This window comes from Trachypithecus francoisi, unplaced genomic scaffold, assembly GCF_009764315.1.
Source record: "Trachypithecus francoisi isolate TF-2019V2 unplaced genomic scaffold, Tfra_2.0 Contig01579, whole genome shotgun sequence".
NCBI classification, from domain to species: Eukaryota; Metazoa; Chordata; class Mammalia; order Primates; family Cercopithecidae; genus Trachypithecus; species Trachypithecus francoisi.
In genome coordinates, this window is record NW_022681442.1 from 29,467,392 (window position 1) to 29,488,623 (window position 21,232).

General features: G+C 47.9%; 1 protein-coding gene across 4 annotated transcripts; it reads right to left on the reverse strand.

The window, feature by feature from the left end:
* Positions 1-8,311: 8,311 nt before the first annotated feature.
* NOLC1 (nucleolar and coiled-body phosphoprotein 1) lies at positions 8,312-20,076 on the reverse strand. Of its 4 annotated transcripts, none has more exons than XM_033184723.1 (14): positions 19,727-19,930; positions 15,376-15,431; positions 15,120-15,265; positions 14,896-15,017; positions 13,930-14,095; positions 12,883-12,995; positions 12,625-12,760; positions 12,177-12,305; positions 11,860-11,970; positions 11,712-11,756; positions 11,076-11,678; positions 10,509-10,615; positions 10,253-10,345; positions 8,312-10,071 (listed from the first exon to the last, which is right to left on the reverse strand). In XM_033184723.1, the coding sequence occupies exons 1-14, from the start codon at positions 19,928-19,930 to the stop codon at positions 9,913-9,915; spliced, it is 2,190 nt and encodes a 729-aa protein (XP_033040614.1). In that variant the 3' UTR covers positions 8,312-9,912. The 4 variants fall into 4 exon arrangements, with proteins under 4 accessions (XP_033040614.1, XP_033040606.1, XP_033040598.1 ...); XM_033184715.1 differs by having other exon boundaries at positions 11,076-11,648; positions 11,679-11,756; XM_033184707.1 differs by having other exon boundaries at positions 11,076-11,756; positions 15,120-15,262; positions 19,727-20,076.
* Positions 20,077-21,232: the final 1,156 nt, after the last annotated feature.

Genomic DNA, 21,232 nt, shown 5'->3' on the forward strand with positions numbered 1-21,232 from the left:
GAGGCAATTTATAAATGAAGAAGGACTGTGGTTCCGCTGACACCCTTCCTTTTCTTGGATGAAACACCAGGAGGCTTGTTCACCATGAGGGAGACAGTACCCACAAGAGCCGTGGCACCCACATGTTTACATATTCTGATGGGATGAAAAATTAGCTGGGCGTGGTGGTGCACACCTGTACTCTCAGCTACTCGGGAGGCTGAGATGGGAGGATCACTTGAGCCTGGCTGGAGGTTACAGGGTTGCAGTGACCCGAGATTGCACCACTGCACTCCAGTGTGGGGAACAGAGTAAGACTGTTTAGAAAAAAAAAAGTCTTGTTTTTGCTTCTAAATTATCCAGTGGGAAGTAGGAAGGGGAAGCTATGAGTTGGGCTAATAGAGATGAAATAAGATGGACTGTGTATTGTTAAGAGCTGGATGGGAAGATGGGGCTTTATTATACTGCTCTTCCTAGTTTGATATATATGTGAACATTTCCCTAATAAAATCCTTTTTAAAAACATACATACATAACTGGACACAGTAGCTCATGCCTGTAACCCCAGCACTTTGGGATGCCAAGACAGGAGAATCACTTGAGGCCAGGAGTTTCAGATCAGCCTGGGCAACATAGTGAGACCTTGTTTCTAGAAGAAGAAAAAAAAGGCCGGGCGCGGTGGCTCAAGCCTGTAATCCCAGCACTTTGGGAGGCCGAGACGGGTGGATCACGAGGTCAGGAGATCCAGACCATCCTGGCTAATACGGTGAAACCCCGTCTCTACTAAAAATACAAAAACTAGCCGGGCGAGGTGGCGGGCGCCTGTAGTCCCAGCTACTCGGGAGGCTGAGGCAGGAGAATGGCGGAAACCCGGGAGGCGGAGCTTGCAGTGAGCTGAGATCTGGCCACTGCACTCCAGTCCGGGCGACAGAGCGAGACTCCGCCTCAAAAAAAAAAAAAAAAAAAAAAAAAAAAAAAACAACGGCCAGGCGCGGTGGCTCACGCCTGTAATACCAGCACTTTGGGAGACTGAGGCGGGCAGATCATGAGGTCAGGAGATCGAGACCATCCTGGCTAACACAGTGAAACCCCGTCTCTACTAAAAAAATACAAAAAACTAGCCGAGCGTGGTGGCGGGCGCCTGTAGTCCCAGCTACTGGGGAGGCTGAGGCAGGAGAATGGCGTAAACCCGGGAGGCGGAGCTTGCAGTGAGCTGAGATCCGGCCACTGCACTCCAGCCTGGGCGACAGAGCGAGACTCCGTCTCAAAAAAAAAAAAAAGAAAAAGAAATCAATTTCTGTTGTTTAAGCCACCCAGTCTGGTATTTAGTTATCACAGCCCAAGCTAAGACACGCACACCTTTAATGGCTTCTTATTGCCCTTTTTTTTTTTTTTTGAGACAGAGTTTCACTCTTGTCGACGAGGCTGGAGTGCAATGGTGTAATCTCAGCTCACTGCAGCTTCCACCTCCTGGGTTCAAGCAATTCTCCTACCTCAGCTTTCCGAGTAGCTGGGACTACAGGCCCCCACCACCACACCCGGCTAAATTTTTGTATTTTTAGAAGACACAAGGTTTTGCCATGTTGGCCAGACTGGTCTCAAACTCCTGGCCTCAGGGGATCCACCCGCCTCAGCCTCCCAAAGTGCTGGGATTACAGGCATGAGCCATCAAGCCCGGCCCCTATTACCTTATTAAAGACCAACATTTTAAATATGCCTTACAAAGCCTCTGCCTGCTCTGCCCCTGCCTACCTCTCTAGCTTCATGTCACACTGCTCTCTCTCCACACTCTGCATTCCAGCTGCATAGACCTTCTTTCAGTGTGGGGGTCTCCATCATCCTCCCAAGGCACCAAAAGGCCTTTGCACGTGCAATTCCCTCTAACTGGAAAACTCACACATCTTGCACTCCCAACCCCCTACCTTCACCTAATTAACTCTTACCTTCAGGTTTCAGCTGAAACATCACTTCCTATTCTTAGATTTCTATTACTAGAGTGACCATATGTCCTGGCATGACTAGCATAGCCTCACTTTACACCTATTCATCTCAGCCTAATTTCCCTCCCTCTCCCTCTCAAAAGCATCTCAGTTCAGACAATAAGTTACATGGTCATGCTGGGTGCAGTGGCTCACGCCTGTAATCCCAACACTTTGGGAGGCCGAGGCGGGTGGATCACCAGGTCAGGAGATTGAGACCATCCTGGCTAACATGGTGAAAACCCGTCTCTACTGAAAATACAAAAAATTAAACAGGCGTGGTGGTGGGCGCCTATAGTCACAGCTACTTGGGAGGCTGAGGCAAGAGAATGGCATGAACCCGGGAGGAGGAGCTTGCAATGAGTGGAGATCGCGCCACTGCACTCCAGCCTGGGCGACAAGAGTGAGACTCTGTCTCAAAAAAAAAATTTTAAAAAGTTACATGATCATGCTATCCATGAGGAAGTCCCACCACCACATGGGTCAGCTGCCCGTTACATGCTCTCATAGCTCTGTACAACCTGCCTTCACACACTGAAGTTTGTATTTACACATTTATTTGTGTGGATTAATATTTTTGTCCCTCACTAGTCTGAGTAAACTTTGATTGCTGGGACTGTGTTTTTTGTTCGTTCAGGATTGTATCCTCAACAGCTACCACATAGGATCACATGTTATGTACCTGGCACATGGCAGCCACTCATATTTTCTGAATCGAAGAATTTTTGCTGAATGGATAAATTTCTGTTTGGCAGGCTAATTTCTGGAACTGCTCTGTACTCCCTCTGCCACTTGGAAGTATCCACTTCCAAAGCGGAAGCCTGGCATTTGTTCTCCTCAATCCTGAGCTCCTTGAGATTATGCTGGGAGAGGAGGGAAGACAGAAGAGAGAGGAGAGCCTCTGAGCTCCCAGACCTAGGAACAACACAGGCCCGTAGTTTCCATCAGCAGTGGGATCTGCAGTCAGTCACCGTTGCAGGAGCCCCAAGACCCTGCCAGGACCTGGGGGTAGAGTTGGGGTTCCACGAGGAACATGAATCTTCTACAACCTCTCATAGATAACCAGTACAGACCAGAGATCAGAAAAGCTTCCCTTCTCTAATTTCCAAAACTAAAGGGCCTCAAATGAGGGCCTGTGTCTTACTCATCTGTGTATCCAAAGGCTGTCACAGCAGGCTCTTCAAGTTTTTTTGTTTTTTTGAGACGGAGTCTCACTCTGTCACCCAGGCTGGAGTGCAGTGGTGCAATCTCGGCTCACTGCAAGCTCCCCCTCCCGGGTTCGCCATTCTCCTGCCTCAGCCTCCAGAGTAGCTGGGACTACAGGCGCCAGCCACCACGCCCTGGCACCACGCCCTGTATTTTTAGTAGAGACAGAGTTTCACCGTGGTCTACGATCTGCTGACCTCGTGATCCGCCCGCCTCGGCATCCCAAAGTGCTGGGATTACAGGCGTGAGCCATCGCGCCCAGCAAAGTTTGTTGAATAGAACTGGAGTAAGGAGTTAAGCTTCTGTTTAAGTCTAGCCCAGCTCCCTGAACGGGGGACAAGATCGCCACCTACTGGCTATATCAGTAACTGCAGACAGGCTCTGCACTACCGATTTGAGAACTTGGTGGTCCGGCAGAAATACTGCTTTCACCACGACCAGATTAGTGCCAGGAGTATTGTATTAGACTATCAAATCTCCTAACATATTCAGGTGGACAAAATAAAGTACTAACTCCTAACTTAGGTACAAAAGGCCATTGACATTGAACCCTCAGTAAAATTTCGCAGTATCTCGCCCTCACCTCCCGCACACCTCTCCTTGACCCATTCTAACAGCCCTCTTCTCCCACTGGAAAAGGCACTCTTCCTTACACGGTATGCACCTTTCTCACACCTGGCAAACTGCTGCTGTCTTCAGAATCCTAGGTCAACATCAGCCAAGTCTCTTCTTCTCCTTCTCCTTCTTTTTTGAGACGGAGTTTCGCTCTTGTTGCCCAGGCTGGAGTGCAGTGGCACGATCTCGGCTCACTGCAACCTCCGCCTTCCGGTTTCAAGCGATTCTCCCGTCTCAGTTTCCCGAGTAGCTGGGATTACAGGCGCCTGCCACCACGCCTGGCTGATTTTTTTGTATGTTTAGTAGAGACGGGGTTTCACCATATTGGCCAGGATGGTCTCAAAACTCCTGACTTCGTGATCTGCCTGCCTCGGCCTCCCAAAGTGCTGGGATTACAGGCGTGAGCCACCGCGCCGAGCCAAGCCAAGTCTTTTCTTGCTTGTACCTTTACGGGTGCTACTCTGACCTTCAGTTTGGGACAGAACTCAGCTCAGTGCACAGAAACCACTCCCATGCCTGACTTCCCCCATTAGACACTGAACTCTCTGGGAGTTCTATGACGAGTACATAGCAGGTTCAGAAAGACTATTGGATACAGGTAGCTCCATGATTGGACATACAGAGACCTGGGCTCTTGTCTCAATGTGCCACTAAGTTGCAGTTTCATCAACCCTAAGTAAATCATTTGATACTCTGAGCTGTTTCCACAGTGGTTTCCAACTAGTGGCAGTTTTCCTTCCCAGGAAATATTTGGCAATGCCTGGAGCCGTTTTTGGTTGTCACAACTAGGGGAAACTATTGGCATGCAGTGTTAGAGGCCAGGGACACTGCCACACATCCTACAACACACAGGGCAGTCCTCAAAAGCAAAGACTCACCTGTCCCCAAATGGAATGATCTACTCGATACCCACCTAACAGGGTTGCAGTGAGGCTACACCAGGAGAAGGGTAAGTCCCCAACAGGACATTAGGAAGTCTCCTGCCTGTGTCCATGAAGCATGAGGCAGACGGGCATGAGCAATGTGTCTGGTTGACTGAATTTGCGGATTTCAGTGCCAGAGCCTGTCAGCAAGAGGTGGGAATTCCGGATCCTTCACAAAACTAAAAAGTTTCTAATAGGACCAATTCTGCATATCCATTTTTGTATCAGGAATGAAGATGATAAACGTGAAACAACAAAAAACCATTGCAGGGAAATAATCATTAACATATGCTTGATGCCTTTGCCAAAACGGCATGTTGCACATCACAAGGAAACCAAGGAACATCATTTCCAAAGCTTTTTTTATTGAGCAAGAGGCAGTTATGGAGTGCTTTATAATATGCCAGGGACTGTGCTAAGTGCTTCAAATTCTCAGTCCTTACAACAAGCCTCTGAGAGAGTCAAAAGATAGTATTCTTTTTTTTTTTTTTTTTTTTTTTGAGACAGAGCCTTGCTCTGTCACCCAGGCTGGAGTGCAGTGGCACAATCTCAGCTCACTGCAAGCTCTGCCTCCTCAGTTCATGCCATTCTCCTGCCTCAGCCTCCCAAGTAGCTGGGACTACAGGCGCCCACCACCATGCCCGGCTAATTTTTTTGTATTTTTAGTAGAGACGGGATTTCACCGTGTTAGCCAGGATGGTCTCGATCTCCTGACCTCGTGATCTGCCCTCCTTGGACTCCCAAAGTGCTAGGATTACAGGCCCGGCCGTATTTTCATTTTACATGAGAAGGTGCACTCTGGGCTGGGCACAGTGATGCACGCCTGTAATACCAGCACTTTGGGAGGCTGAGGTGGGAGGATTGTTTGAGAGTAGCCTGGGCAACACAGGGAGACCCTGTCTCTACAAAACACAATTAAAAACAAAAACAGGGCCGGGCGCGGTGGCTCAAGCCTGTAATCCTAGCAGTTTGGGTGGCCGAGATGGGCAGATCATGAGGTCAGGAGATCGAGACCATCCTGGCTAACATGGTGAAACCCCGTCTCTACTAAAAAATACAAAAAACTAGCCAGGCGAGGTGGCGGGCGCCTGTAATCCCAGCTACTCGGGAGGCTGAGGCAGGAAAACGGCGTGAACCCGGGAGGCGGAGCTTGCAGTGAGCTGAGATCCGACCACTGCACTCCAGCCTGGGCGACAGAGCGAGACTCCGTCTCAAAACAAACAAACAAACAAACAAAAAACAACTAGCCAAGCGTAGTGACTACTGTAGTCCCAGCTACTCAGGAGGCTGAGGTGGGAGGATCTCAGTTACTCAGGAGACTGAGGTCAAAGTATCTGCTTGAGCCCAGAGGCTGAGGCTGCAGTGAGCCGTGATTGTAATCGCACCACTCTACTCCAGCCTGCACAACAGAGCAAGACCCTGTCTCAAAAACAAACAAATGTAGACTTAGGTTAACCTTCCTAATACTGTTAGGCAATTTGCTAAACCGCCTCATTTGTGTAACACTCTAGCTGCAAAACATAGCACGCTCAGCTTTGCAAGGCCTAAGAGGAAATGAGTTCTGTCAGAAAAAAGCAAACAAGACTCAGAAGAGTTTTTATTGTATTATTATTATTTTGAGCCGGGGTGTTGCTCTGTCACCCAGGCTGGAGTGCAGTGGCGATCTCGGCTCAATGCAAGCTCCGCCTCCCAGGTTCATTCCATTCTCCTGCCTTAGCCTCCCCAGTAGCTGGGACTACAGGCACCTGCCACCACGTCCGGCTAATTTTTTGTATTTTTAGTAGAGACAGAGTTTCACCATGTTAGCCAGGATGGTCTCGATCTCCTGACCTCGTGATCCGCCCGTCTCGGCCTCCCAAAGTGCTGGGATTACAGGCTTGAGCCACCACGCCCGGCCTATTATTTTTAACAACTATATTTGAAAATGGAAGCATGAAGGTGGGAAATACCAATTCACTTCTTTTCTTTTTTTTTTTTTTGAGACGGAGTCTTGCTCTGTCGCCCGGGCTGGAGTGCAGTGGCCAGATCTCAGCTCACTGCAAAGCTCCGCCTCCCGGGTTTACGCCATTCTCCTGCCTCAGCCTCCCGAGTAGCTGGGACTACAGGCGCCCGCCACCTCGCCCGGCTAGTTTTTTGTATTTTTTAGTAGAGACGGGGTTTCACAGTGTTAGCCAGGATGGTCTCGATCTCCTGACCTCGTGATCCGCCCGTCTCGGCCTCCCAAAGTGCTGGGATTACAGGCTTGAGCCACCGCGCCCAGCCTACTTCTTTTCAAATCCTCTTTAGATAAGCGGTTTTCAACTCCGGCTGTTCACTAGAATCACCTGGGAGCTTTAAAATACCCTAGTTCCTGGGCCTCACCAGAGAGCACCAGGGTCTGACTCAATAGGTTTCAGGATGAGCCCAAGTATCTGTGATTCTTATTTGTTTATTATACTTTAAGTTCCAGGGTACATGTGCACAATGTGCAGGTTTGTTACATATGTATACATGTGCCATGTTGGTGTGCTGCACCCACTAACTCATCATTTACATTAGGTGTATCTCCTAATGCTCTCCCTCCCCCCTCCCCCCACCACACGACAGGCCCTTGTGTGTGATGTTCCCCACTGTGTACAAGTGATCTCACTGTTCAATTCCTACCTGTGAGGGACAGCATGCGGAGTTTGGTTTTCTGTCCCGCGATAGTTTGCTAAGAATAATGGTTTCGAGCTTCATCCATGTTCCTACAAAGGACACAAACTCATCCTTTTTTATGGTTGCATAGTATCCCATGGTGTATATGAGCCACATTTTCTTAATCCAGTCTATCCATTGATGGACATTTGGGTTGGTTCCAAGTCTTTGCTATTGTGAACAGTGCCACAATAAACATATGTGTGCATGTGTCTTTATATAGCAGCATGATTTCTAATCCTTTGGGTATATACCAAGTAATGGGATGGCTGGGTCAAATGGTATTTCTAGTTCTAGATCCTTGAGGAGGCACCACACGGTCTTCCACAATGGTTGAACTAGTTTACAGTCCCACCAACAGTGTAAAAGTGTTCCTATTTCTCCACATCCTCTCTAGCACCTGTTGTTTCCTTTTTAATGATTGCCATTCTAACTGGTGTGAGATGGTATCTCTTTGTGGTTTTGCGAGTATCCATGTTTCTAAGTTCCCCAGATGATTCTGATTTTCAGCTGATGTCTTAGGAATTGCTGATTTAGACCAAGAATTGGCAAACTTCTTCTGTAAAGGGCCAGATCCTAAATATCGTAGGCTTTGTGGGCCATTGATAAGATCTCTGTCACATATTCTCTCTTTTTAAAAGACCTTTACAAATGTAAAAACCATTCTTAGTTCCTAATATAAAAACAAGCCATGGGCTGGATTTGACCCATAGGCCATTTTGCCAACCCCCAATGTGGACTATGCACAGGCTAGAATATAGCCTGGAAAAGGCACCGTGAGACAAGCTGTGGCCAAGAAAACCCTGCAAGCTGCTGCCAAAAAGCCTCTGCAGTGAAATCACAGGTCCAGACTCCTATAACTGGCACCAAAGTTTTTCTGGTTTGAGTAGGGGGTGGAAGGGGTTTAGACTCACAATAATAAAACTCCCAAGACACATTATAAACCAGCCAGTTTATTATTTTGTAGTAAGATGTAGAACTTTTACCATGCAGACTGAAATATCTGTGTCAGCATGAACAGTACATTTTCTTCCTAGAGGCAGTTAACATGGAAAACCAGGTTATTATCAGGTTATTTAGCAAGTATAGAATCCAAACAAGAGGAGACTAATTTTAAGACCTGTAACTCATCCATGAAGGCTTGGGGCACACTTTTCTACCACCGGAACGCCTTAGCCTCCAGAAAGCTGTGGACTCTTGCCTCTCCGTCTTGGTCTCGCTGAGTACCACCACTGCTCAGTCACTTCCTTCAGCCATACCGTCAGGCCAGCTTGGCCTAAGAGTTGTATCTCTGGTCACTGGTTTGTGTTGTTACAGCCACTGTTACTAACAGTTAAGGTTCTGAAGGGGGCATGTCAACTGCTCCCAGGTACCAACTACGAGACACAATAATCCTATTAGTTTGTTCTCCCAAACCCACTCCACTCAAGTTTATCAGGTAATATGCTCTGTAAGGTTCTTTCCAACCCCATTAGCACATACATAGATTACCTATAATTTCACCTAATGTAATCTACCTTCCTACTGAGGATTGAGGTTTTAACGTTTTTTTTTTTTCCCCACTTTCTTGATCAGTGATTTCCAACCATGTAGGAATTAATGAAACCAATTCTGTATCACCACTGCAACCAAGACAGCGATACCAAGTCATATGTATTTTTCAAACTAATGTCATTTTGTTCTCTATACTGTAAAAAACGAGAAGATGCAGTCCTCAACTTAGTACTCAATACTAGGGAGGGTGAAGTTGTCAAAAAATGTCTTTCAACAGTAGAAAAGTTTGCTTTCAAATTAAAAAACGAGGCATGTTTTGCAAACATCATGTAATGATAAAATTACAGAAAAAAAATTTATTCAGTATGACCCATGGCACATGCCACACCAGAATTCTGCCTGTAACAAAACAGTGAATTTTATCCCAAAAAGTAGGTCAGGTCCATGCTGGCTAAAAACTTCAGTCCCAGACCCAATAAATGAAGATGAAATACATACTGCATGCTTAACAGACACTGCATATACATCAGTAATTCTTTAATGCCCCTCTCTAGGGTTTTGAGGGAAGGAGGGATGAAATGTGGACATGTGCACTCACAAAGGCAGAATTTTCTTCCAATTATAAAAAGTCACACCTGACCCTTTACTATGTTTTGGGCAACAGCCAAGATTTTATCTGTGGGAATCCACCTTTGAAAATCACAACAAAAATCAATAGGAAATGATTTAATATAAAATATACAAATTTCTCAGTATGAGGACTTTCACAGAAAAGTAAGGAGACAACAATGAAAATGAATTTTCTTTAAAAATAACATTCCCTTATTTTGTCCCTGCTACTCAACACTCAAAAACAAGTCTGTACAAAACTAGGAAGAGAGAAAAGGACCAGAAAGGATGTTACATTGTAAAGTCTTAGGACCTACCCTAAACTTCTGTCCTCATTGAGACCCTCACCTAGAGAGACAGGTTCCCAGGTCCGCTGGAGAAAGTGAGTAGTCTCCGATCATAACCCTTGCTTCACCAAAGATGGCCTCAGGTCACTCACTGTCAAACTTAATGGAATTGACCTGGACAGAGATTGAGCCTCCCCGGTAGCTGCCCCGCTTCTTCTTGGTTTTCTCATGCCGGAAGGACTTGCCTTTGGTGAACTTCAAAACCTGATTGGCTCGCTCTCCCCAGTCTCCAGCTGCACCTCGCTGTTAAGTAGAGAGGGGGATTAACACAGGAGGACCATGCCAGGGCCGTCACTTTATTCTTTCTACTCCCTGCTCAAGGCAACCTGAACCCAGAGAAGATTCCCACCAACCTGAACCAAGAGCTATCCCCTCTGACACTACCTATCCTCCCTCTCAAGAATGGCACAGATCTCTCTCTCACCTTGGCATCAAAGGAATTGTCTGCAACTCGTGAATCCACCTCAATTTCCTCCTCCCTGACCCTTCGGAATGGGGATGATGCCCTTTTTTCTCCCTACAGAAGTAGGAAATGAAAGACAGAGTGGTCATGTAACAGCTCTTCTGAGTGATACACATGGACACATGTGCCAGGTCATGCCAGGCAGAGCTGTCAAGATGATCCTAGATTTTTCTACTTTTAAAGAGCTGGTTCCTGAGAGGAAAGTGAGACAACTTACTTTCTTCCTTTTTGGAAATGTGTTAGGGGTCTGAAGCTTTATCTTCTTGGCCTGAGGAGTCTCTGCCTCCTTGGCAGCCTCATTCTGCTTCCGCTTCTTTAATGAACCTACAAAACAAAAAGCCAGACTCAGGCCAAGTACAGTGGCTCACAACTGTAACCCCAGCATTTTGGGAGGCCAAGGTAGGAGGATTGCTTGAGCCCAGGAAATTGAGATCAGCCAGGGCAATATAGTGAGATTCTGTCTCTATACAAAGTTAAAAAATGAGCCAGACATGGTGGTGCATGCTTGTCATCCCGGCTACTCAGGAGGCTAAGGTGGAAAGATCACCTGAGCCCATGAAGTTAAGGCTGCACAAGCCGTGATCATGCCACTGCACCCCAGCCTGGATGACAGAGTAAGATTCTATTAAAAAAAAAAAAAGAGACCAGTTTCCTGTTCTTCCTTCCAGTTTCCACAACTGGAAGCCCAGTGGTGGGCCTCCTCTCACTACCCTACTCTCAAAGAGTATATCCCATCCTGATTTGGGGGGACAAAACCCAGAGGGCATTTTTACTGGGTACCGACCTGACTTGGAAACTGCCACTGCTGCCTTTTTCTTTTCTTCTTCCTCTTCCTCGCTGTTCTTAGCTTCTTTTCCATTCTGGGTAGTCAGTGCAGAGGTGCCATTGGCCTTGGGGGCTTGTGGTCTGGGAGAGCCCTTGCCCTTGGGCTTCTCTTCCTCCTCCTCACTGGAGTCATCAGAGGAAGAACTGCTGCTGCTCTCAGTCTTTCCTTTCTTTGCAGAGGCTGGCTTGGAAGGGGCTGCACCTCCTGCTACCTTCTGTGGCTTCTTCTTAACTGCAGACTTAGATGTCGTCTCTTCTTCCTCCTCCTCCTCACTGCTGGAGCTGTCTGAATCAGAGCTGCTGTCCCTACTACCCTGAGGAGCCTGCTTGGCAGGCAGAGGTGGAGCTGCTTTGGCAGTCACCTTGGGCTTATTGGTGGCCACCGTCTTCTTTGTCTTCTCCTCCTCACTGGAGCTGCTCTCTTCCTCACTGGAGCTGCTGTCAGCCTTTCTCATCGGAGGCTTCTGGCCACCGCCCACAGGTTGCTTGGGGGTTGCAGCTGGCTTTGCTGCAGGTGACCTGATGGTGACAGCTGGCTTATTTGAAGAATTCTTGGTGGTACCAGCTGGCTTATTTGAAGAATTCTTGGTGGTACCAGCTGGCTTGGAAGGAGCTTCATCATCCTCAGAGCTGTCAGAGTCTAGATACAGAGGGATGGAATCAACAGCTCCCCGATTCAGATTCAGGGGAGCCCTTAGCAGCTGCCTGAGAGCAGCTGAACTGAGGGCCTCCATATGCCTTACCTGAGCTGTCTGAAGAGCTCTCTGCTGCTTTCTTTGCTGGAGGTGGTTTAGTGGTTGCTTTAGAGATGACTGCCTTAGTTGGGGGTTTCTTCTCTTCTTCAGAACTTGAATCTAAGGAGAACCTGTAGCATTATGCTGGGTCCAGAGTCCCAACCCAACCAGGACAGCAATAAAAAGAATGCGAAGACACACAGAGCCTTAGCTCTGTCTTGCTTTAAGCAAAATGCAATGGAGGGATGGAAGGCTTTCTCTCTCCCTTATTCCTCATCCCCTCCTCCAGACCCACACTGAGGGGAGGCTGCATCCCTCTGACTCACCAGACTCATCACTGCTGTCTTCACTGCTTTCCACAGGCTGCTGCTTTTCCACAGCTTTCTTGGGAGGCTGGGTTCCCACAGACTTCTTTGGTGGGGGAGCAGAAGGTGGGGGGACTGAACTGTAGGGACCTGTTTAAAAAGGATAGTGTGATGGTTTTAAGATAGGTCTACAAATTTTTTTGATACTTTCTTCTAGAAATTAAGCTTAATTCCCCTTGAGTATGGGCCAGAATCAATGACTCAGTTCTAACAGAAGACGGTGTCACTTCTGAGTCTAAGTTTTACAAAGCACTGGAGATTCCTCCTTGCTTTCCCAGATCACTAGTACTGGGAGAAGCTAGCTGTCATGTCATGAGGACGCTCAAGCAGCTCTATGGAGAGGTCCATGTGATTACTGAAGCTGGGCCCTGACCGCAGTCATACAGCTTCACTCTCCATGTCCAGTCACCTGGTTTATTTTTCAGGGTTTTTTTTTGCTCCTCTTCCTCCTCACTGGAGGAATCCTCACTGCTGGAACTCTTCTGGGTAGGGGTGGCAACTGCTTTCACTGGGGCCTTGGCCACAACTTGCTTTTTAGGTACAGTCTGCATTGGAAAGAAAACTGATTACCACAGGAAAATGCTGATCCAACCAATCCTGCCAGGGAATGGAGACACACACATCCCACCCTAGTCACCTCTTCCCTGACCCAACTTATGGCCCAGACCTTTTTGGGGGTGGCTGCTGCCTTTTCCTCCTCTGAGTCATCACTGCTGCTGCTGCTGCTGCTGCTGCTGCTACTGGCTGCTTTACCATTGGCTACTTTAGGTGCTGCTCGAGCTGGAATACCCAAGAAAAGGAAAGAGTAAGGAGTATTAGGGCAAGTCAGTACCATGAAAAACCTCCTTCCTATGAGCAGAGAGCTTAGGAGTCCACTAATTCCTTTTTTTTTTTTTTTGAGATGGAGTCTGGCTCTGACTCTGTCGCACAGAGCAGTGTGCAGTGGTTCAAGCAACTCTCCTGCCTCAGCCTCCGGAGTAGCCGGGATTATAGGTGCCCACCACCATGCCCAGCTAGTTTTTTTATTTTTGGTAGAAACAAGGTTTCGCCATGTTGGTCAGGCTGACCTCAAGCAATCAGCCTGCCTCAGCCTCCCAAAGTGCTGGGATTATAGGTGTGAGCCACTGTGCCTGGCCAGGAGTCCACCAATTCTTTCAACTGTAGAGCAGCCATCAAGGAGAATGCCATGGTTTACCACATCAAAGGATGCCTTTCCTATCCTATGGCAGGAATAAAACTAAGAAAAGATGACATAAATAACCTCAATATGCCCTCTAAAATCTTTCACTTCAACCTCCATTCAGAGAAATAACCTAACCCTCAAGTTACAGAAAAAAAGAAAAATTCTCATTTGTCTCATAGAATGACGTACAAGAATAAAAAAGGCAAAAGCAAAACAAATAGATATTTAAGTGGTTACAGTGGAATGGGATGTGTGAGAACATAAAATGTCTATGAAATGTCACAAAAAAATACCAAATGGACATCATTTTTAAAAATACACATTTTTCCTTGCTGCAATAACTGTTTCTCTATTTACCAGCTCCTATGAAATCTTGTTATTAGTAAAACCTTTAAAATTAAAAGACCAGTAATCAATACCTCCAGTTCAATAAACAGTACCATTTCACCCCTGTGCCAAATCAGCAGTTTTAACACCAGTCCCCAGAGCAATCTGGTCCCCAGCCCAGCCTCTTGGGAACGGAAACAGTACCTGGTTTGGGAGGGGCTTTAGCCTGAGCTTTAGCTGCCACAGGTGTTATCTTTGGCTTCTGGTTCTTTGGTGGCTCATCCTCGGAGCTTGAGTCAGAATCTGAATCAGAGCTCTTGGCCTTCTTAGGAGGAGCTTTGGCTGCCTTGGCTTGGGGCTTAACTCCCTTCTGTTAGAAAAGACACAAGGAGAGAAATCAACAAAAGCTTCCAGGTACCCAAAGGGCATCCTATGTTCCTTTTATTTTTAGGGGCTTAATGCAGCAGTAAGAGCAAGAGAAAGCTAAGAACAGGATATAGAAAGGGCAAAAAACTCTTAAGAAACAACAAAGTTCAGCCACTTGATACACTGGCCCTGTTCCTGCCAAAGCTCCCAAGAAAACGCACTCTATTATTCTTGGAGCCCTGAATAGTGTCCCAGAAGAACCCAAACTCCTCAAGCAGAATGGGTTTAATTTCCTCTAGCTTCCAATCCTGACCTCAACCTCACAAATCCCTTCCAGACCTCATTTTTTTTTTTTTTTTTTGAGATGGAGTCTCTCTGTCGCCCGGGCTGGAGTGCAGTGGCCGGATCTCAGCTCACTGCAAGCTCCGCCTCCCGGGTTTACGCCATTCTCCTGCCTCAGCCTCCCGAGTAGCTGGGACTACAGGCGCCCGCCACCACGCCCGGCTAGTTTTTTGTATTTTTTAGTAGAGACGGGGTTTCACCGTGTTAGCCAGGATGGTCTCGATCTCCTGACCTCGTGATCCGCCCGTCTCGGCCTCCCAAAGTGCTGGGATTACAGGCTTGAGCCACCGCACCTGGCCTGGACCTCATATTTTTATCAGTTCCCTGAAAATCCCCAGATTTTCTTCCTCATAATCACCTATTGTATTGCCGGCATCACTCCTTGGTTACAAGTTAGAGGCCAAGATTTTGGTTTCTTCCTTTCTAATCCTTAAACCCCCTTTTCTTCCCAGAGCTGCAAACCTGGACAGGCTGTTTCTTTTGGTCCTCCTCCTCATCATCACTGGACTCTTCACTGTTGCTGCTCTCTGATGCTTTGGCTGCAGCCTTCCCAGGAGGCAGACCGACTCGCTTGGCAGGTACAGCTGAACAAAAACACAGGTCCCAGTAAGAACCACCCATGTGAAACAAGCAGGCTGTAAATTCTTTTCCTGGCACCACCGAGCCCACCCGCTACTTTGCCTTACCAGCCTTCTTTGCTGGAGGCCCTTGAACTTCCTCCTCCTCCTCGCTGCTGTCCTCACTACTGTCACTGGATGAGGCTTTCTTCTTAGCTTTCTTAGCCACTGGTCCATTTGCCTGTAACTTTCGCTCTGGGGCCTTGGCAGACCTGCTAAGGTAGATTAGACCAATTTCTAGGAGACTGGAATCTTCCCAAACCAAGAAACATAGCCCAGCCCACCTTGGGGGAGAAATAGCCAAAATGGAACAGGAAAGGCTTACTTGAGCCAGAAGCTATAGATGTCTAAGAGGGAAGAGGCATTGGCATCCTGCTGTGTCTGTAGAAGAAAAAGAGCTGGGTAAGGAAATTATTTTATCCTGCTTATGCTTTCATTAAATGTGGCCTGTTATATACATAATTACTAAATTTGGTATAAATGTTACATCTTCATAAAACTTTTGCTACGTGCATAAATCAGGAAAAAAATATTGTTTGTGGATTTCCCAATTTCTGATCTAAAAAACTTGGGCTATTCCCATGTTTGTGGTACCATCTAACCCCCTGCTCGCCAATCTATATTGACCAAAGTCCTAAAAAAAAAAAAAAAAAAAAAAAAAATCAGCCAGTCACAGTGGTTCATGCTTGTAATCCCAGCATTTTGGGAGGCTGAGACAGGCGGATCAAGAGGTCAGGAGTTCGAGACCAGCTTGGCCAAAACAGTGAAACCCCCTCTCTACTAAAACAAAAATTAGCCCAGCGTGATGGCACACGTCTGTAATCCTAACTACTTGGGAGGCTGAAGCAGGAGAATCGCTTGAACCAAGGAGGCGGAGGTTGCAGTGAGCCGAGATCGCGCCACTGCACTCCAGCCTGGGCAACAAGAGTAAGACTCTATCTTAAAAAAAAAAAAAAAAAAAAAAAAAAAAATCACTTTTGACTGGGCACAGTGGCTCATGCCTGTTATCTCAGCACTTTGGGAGGCTGAGACAGGAGGATCACTGGATGCCAGGAGTTCACGACCAGCCTTAGCAACACAGCAAGACCTCCATATGCCAAAAAAAAAAAGCTCACTCTCTTTACTTTAGCAATGTACTATCTATGGAGAAACCCTGTCTCCTAGCTGGGTGTGGTGGCAGACGCCTGTAATCCCTGGTACTCAGGAGGCTGAGGCAGGATAATCGCTTGAACCCCGGAGGCAGAGGCTGTAGTGAGCTGAGATCGCGCCACTGCACTCCAGCTTGGGTGACAGACCAAGACCCTGTCTCAAAAAAAAAAAAAAAGAAAAGAAAGAAAGAAACAAACAAGACTGGTGAGTACTGTATTGAATGTAAAGAACTGCATTAAGGGGCCAGGCACGGTGGCTCAGGCCTGTAATCCCAGCACTTTGGGAGGCTGAGGTAGGCAAATCATGAGGGCAGGAGTTTGAGACCAGCCTGACCAACATGGTAAGACCCTGTCTACCAAAAACACAAAAACTTAGCTGGGCATGGTGGTGCACAGCTATAATCCCAGCTACTCAGGAGGCTGAGGCAGGAGAATCACTTTAACCCAGGAGGCTGAGGTTCCAGTGAGCTGAAATCATACCATTATACTCCAGCCTGGGTGACAGAGCAAGTCTCAAAAAAAAAAAAAAAGAACTGCATTTAGGCCAGGCACAGTGGTTCACACCTATAATCTAAAACTTTGGCAGGCTGAGGCAGGAGGATCACTTAAAGACAGGAGTTCAAGACCACTGGGCAAAACAGTGAGACCTCCATCTCTCTCTCTCTCTTTTTTTTTTTTTTTTGAGACTGAGTTTCGCTCTTGGTCACCCAAGCTAGAGTGCAATGGCACTGCAGTGGCACGGCCTGTGGTGGCTAAACGTCTGTAATCCCAACACTTTGTGAGGCTAAGGCGGGTGGATCACCTGAGATCGGGAGTTGGAGACCAGCCTGACCAACATGGAGAAACTCCGTCTCTACTAAAAATACAAAATTAGCCAAGCGGGGTGGCACATGCTTGTAATAATCCCAGCTACTTGGGAGGCCAATGCAGGAGAATCGCTTGAACCCGGGAGGTGGAGGTTGTGGTGAGTTGAGATTGCGCCATTGCACTCCAGCCTGGGCAACAAGAGCGAAACTCTGTCTCAAAAAAAAAAAAAAAAATTAGCCAGGTGTGGTGGCACATGTCTGTAGTCCTAGCTACTCCAGTGACTGAGGCAGGAGGATTGCCTGAGCCCAGGAGTTCAAGGCTACAGTGAACTATGATTGCATTACTGTACTCCAGCCTGGGCAACAGAGTGAGACCCTCTAAAAGAAACAAACACACACAAAACAATACACATAAGAGTACAGGATCAGGCCAGGCGCAGTGGCTCACGCCTGTAATCCCAACACTTTGGGAGGCCAAGATGGGCAGATCACCTGATCAGGAATTTGAGACCAGCCTGGCCAGTATGATGAAACCCCATTTCTACTAAAGATACAAACATTAGCTGGGCATGGTGGTGGGCGCCTGTAATCCCAGCTATTCGGGAGGCTTAGGCATAAGAATCGCTTGAACCTGAGAGGTGAAGGTTGCGGTGAGCCGAAATTGCACCACTGCACTGCCGCCTGGGCAATAGAGTGAGACTCTGGGGTACAAAAAAGAGTAAAGGACCAGAGTCAGGACACATGGGAACTCACCTTTGGACAAATTACTTAGTCTCCCTGAGATTATTTTATTCTCTATAAAATGGAGATAATACTACACATCTCATTAAGTTATTGAGAGGATAAGACATAATGCATATTGGCCGGGTGCAGTGGCTCACACCTGTAATCCCAGCACTTTGGGAGGCCCAGGTGGTGGATTTCTTGAGGTCAGGAGTTCAAAAGCAGCCTGGCCAACACGGTGAAACCCCGTCTCTATTAAAAATACAAAAAAAAAATTAGCTGGGCTTGGTGGCGCACACCTGTAGGCCCAGCTACTTGGGAAGCTGAGGCAGGAGAATCACTTGAGCAGAGGTTGCAGCGAGCTGAGATCATGCCACTGCACTCCAGCCTGGCAACAGAGCCAGACTCCGCCTCAAAAAGAAAAAGAAAATTAAATGCATGTAAAGGCTTAGCTCCTGACCCTTAGTAAACTCTTCACAAAGATTAGCTTTTCTCACATAAAACCATTTCAGAATCCTAATTCTGAGGCCAGGCATGGTGTCTCACGCCTGTAATCCCAGCACTTTGGGAGGCCGAGGCGGGTGGATTTCTTGAGGTCAGGAGTTCAAGGCCAGCCTGGTCAACATGGTGAAACCCTGTCTCTACTAAAAATACAAAAATTAGCCGGGCGTGGCAGTGCGCGCCTGTAATCCCAGCTACTCGGGAGGCTGAGGCAGGAGAATCACTTGAATTTGGGAGGCGGAGGTTACAATGAGCCGAGATCGCACCATTGCACTCCAGCTTGGGCAACTGCACTCCAGACTGGGCAACAGAGACTCTGTCTCAAAAAAAAAAAAAAAAAAAAAAAAATGAATCCTAATTCTGAAATGTCCAATTCCATTCAGTCCACTGTGAAAGTACTCTCTGCAGTCTCCTTAACAGTCAACTCTAAACAGTTTCACTAAGAAAGCAGTTAGATCACATGGCAGCATGTCCCAGCTTAAGGAAGTTCTGAAGCTGATCTGATTCTTTGCTTTTGCAGCCTGATTCTGCTAAAAGTGCAAGCCATCCTTCCTAGTCATGCTATCATCCCCGCAAAAGACCTCCTCCCTCAAGGTCGCTTCCCATGCAGGGACGTCTGTTGATGTGAAAGATTATAAACCTTTCACATTCCTGGTTCTCTTACTCTCACATGTGTTTGGAGCATCCTAAATTGCAATAATTATGGTACAGCTTTAACTTCTACAAGATTCCTCTGCACCAGCACCGAGATTGCTACTCTTACACATCATCTTACTGAAATTCACAAAAATCCTAGAAAGTGGATGATGACATCCCTGTAGAAAGACTCAGAGAGGTTAAATAAACTGCCCGGGTCACGTATCTAAAAAGTGACAGAGCCTGGTCCCAAACCTAGGTTTGTTTGATTCCATTAGCCAAAGCTCCAAGCCCACTACTATGCCTGCTTGGTAGGGCTGTTTATGATGCTCAATTCTCATCGGTGTAACTCAAAACAAAACTCTGCTTCTACTTTCATTCATTTTCTTCCTTACTAACGAAAATCCCGGCCTTCATTCTAAAGCAATTTCACTTGCTTTTGAAGCCCAGTAAATGTGACTGAGGGTAAGGTCAAAACGCGGTTTGCCTCACCCAACGAAAAGCACCCCAGAAGAACCAGATGCCGAAGAACCAACGTCCTCAGTGGGACAAGGCTCTAGCTCCCCGCTGCACTCTGCCAGCCATGTGACTTCGGGCCACGAGGCTCCCACGCTGCCGCCGCTGCACGGCTCCACAAGGAAAAAAAGCAACAAAACTCAGCGATATCTAGTCAGGACTGGGGGAAGAGGAGCGACCAAGGCCGCAGGTTTTCTCTGGGCACTGCCCAGGGGTCGGCGTAAAGGCCTTGCAGACACTGGATTGGCGGACCCCATAGACTTCCCCACCGGGAAACCTAAGCACATCAGGGCCTGAAGCTTTGTGGTCATCTCAGCCCGGTCCCCACCCCAAGCCCGGAACTCACAGCTCCTGTCGCTTTGGCGAACTTATTGGCCACCTCCGAGAGTTGGTTATCGCGCAGGAAGCCGAGCACGAGAGGATACAGGTCGCTGGGAACCACGCGGCGCAAGCCGGCGTCCGCCATCCTCCCGGCAATACGCGTCACTACCGTCGTCGACGCAGCACGACTCAGGAACCCCACAGGGGCAGTGGGCGGGCCCGTGTACATCATTGCGCCGCGCGGGCGCATAGCGGAAAGGGCGGGGCTCCACAGGACAGTCCCACCTCCACTTCAGGGGTAGGGTAGACGGGAAATCTAAAAACTCTTTCCGGTCCCACGCGTTTCGCCATCTTGGTTAAGGGCGGAGCCCACTGGCCGCCAGTTTGTGGAGGTGGAGCTCTGACGTCAAGGGTCACGCCCTCGGCATGGCGGGAAACTCGGGACTTCCCGCGCTGTCTTTCTGGGGGAGGTACCTTTTCTCAGAGCAGCGGTTTCCCGCGCCCCTGCTGGGATTCGGATTCCAGAGTAATGAGTGGACAAGCGGGCTCGAACAGTCCTTCCCCGTTCTAGACTTGGTCTACAAGATCTCCCAACCGCCCCCACTGGCGCACTGGCGCGGCCAATGGATTCTCGCCCTTCATCTTCATTGCCTCCAACACCCAGGGAGGCCCTTTCTGATACCATCCCAGCCTCCAGACTCCTGCCTCTGCTGCAGAGGCTCCTTCAAGTTATCCGTCGTGAGGGTGGGAGGTGTTGTTCAGAGGATCCTTCAAGTTATCGGTCGTGAGGGTGGCAAGTGATTTCCAAGCCGCCCCTCCCATTCCCTTTATATTCCGCCTTAGGTCAGCTCCATGAAGAGGAAAGATGTCATGCACCAAACCTGAATCACACACACCAACAATCTCTTCAAGCTGAAGAGATTGTTGAAAATAACCCTTCTTTCTCCGGGGTCAGAGTTCACACTCTCCCTTTGTCATGAGTAACTCCAGTATCAATGCTCACATCTACCAAGTTAATTCCAAGTTCTGCCACATTTCAGATCATATTAGCAGTTAGCAATCGCTTCAATCCTACCCACTACCCCTTGGCTACCTCCCACTAATGCCGCTCAAGAAGGATAAGGATTCTCATAGAACACACCTCTCCTTTGCCTTTCTCCAGACACTCCCCTCTCCTGTATAAAACTGGCCAGACACAGTGGCTCACACCTGTTATCTCAACACTTTGGAAGGCCGAGATGGGAGGATCCCTTGAGCCCAGGAGTTAGAGGTCAGCCTGGACAACACAGTGAAACCCCCCCTCTCTCTACAAATTTTAAAGATTAGCCAAGTGTAGTGGCATGCACCTGTGTCTCACCTACTTGGGAGGCTGGGGCGGGAGGATCAACTGAGCCAGGGAGGTCACAGCTGCAATGAGCCATGATCCTGCCACTGCAATCCAGCCTGGGTCACAGAGTGAGATCCTATCTCAAAGATCAAAAACAAAGCCAGGCACAGTGGTTCACGCCTGTAATCTCAGCACTTTGGGAGG

Bases quoted from the DNA above. Each gene is read 5' to 3' on its own strand.
- NOLC1 (XM_033184707.1), bottom strand. From the start codon at position 19,951: ATGCGCCCGCGCGGCGCAATGATGTACACGGGCCCGCCCACTGCCCCT. The intron at 15,432-19,726 runs GTGAGTTCCGGG...TTTCTTCTACAG, and splicing joins TCGCCAAAGCGACAGGAGCT to ACACAGCAGGATGCCAATGC. The intron at 12,306-12,624 runs GTGACTGGACAT...CTTTTTAAACAG, and splicing joins AACCCTGAAAAATAAACCAG to GTCCCTACAGTTCAGTCCCC.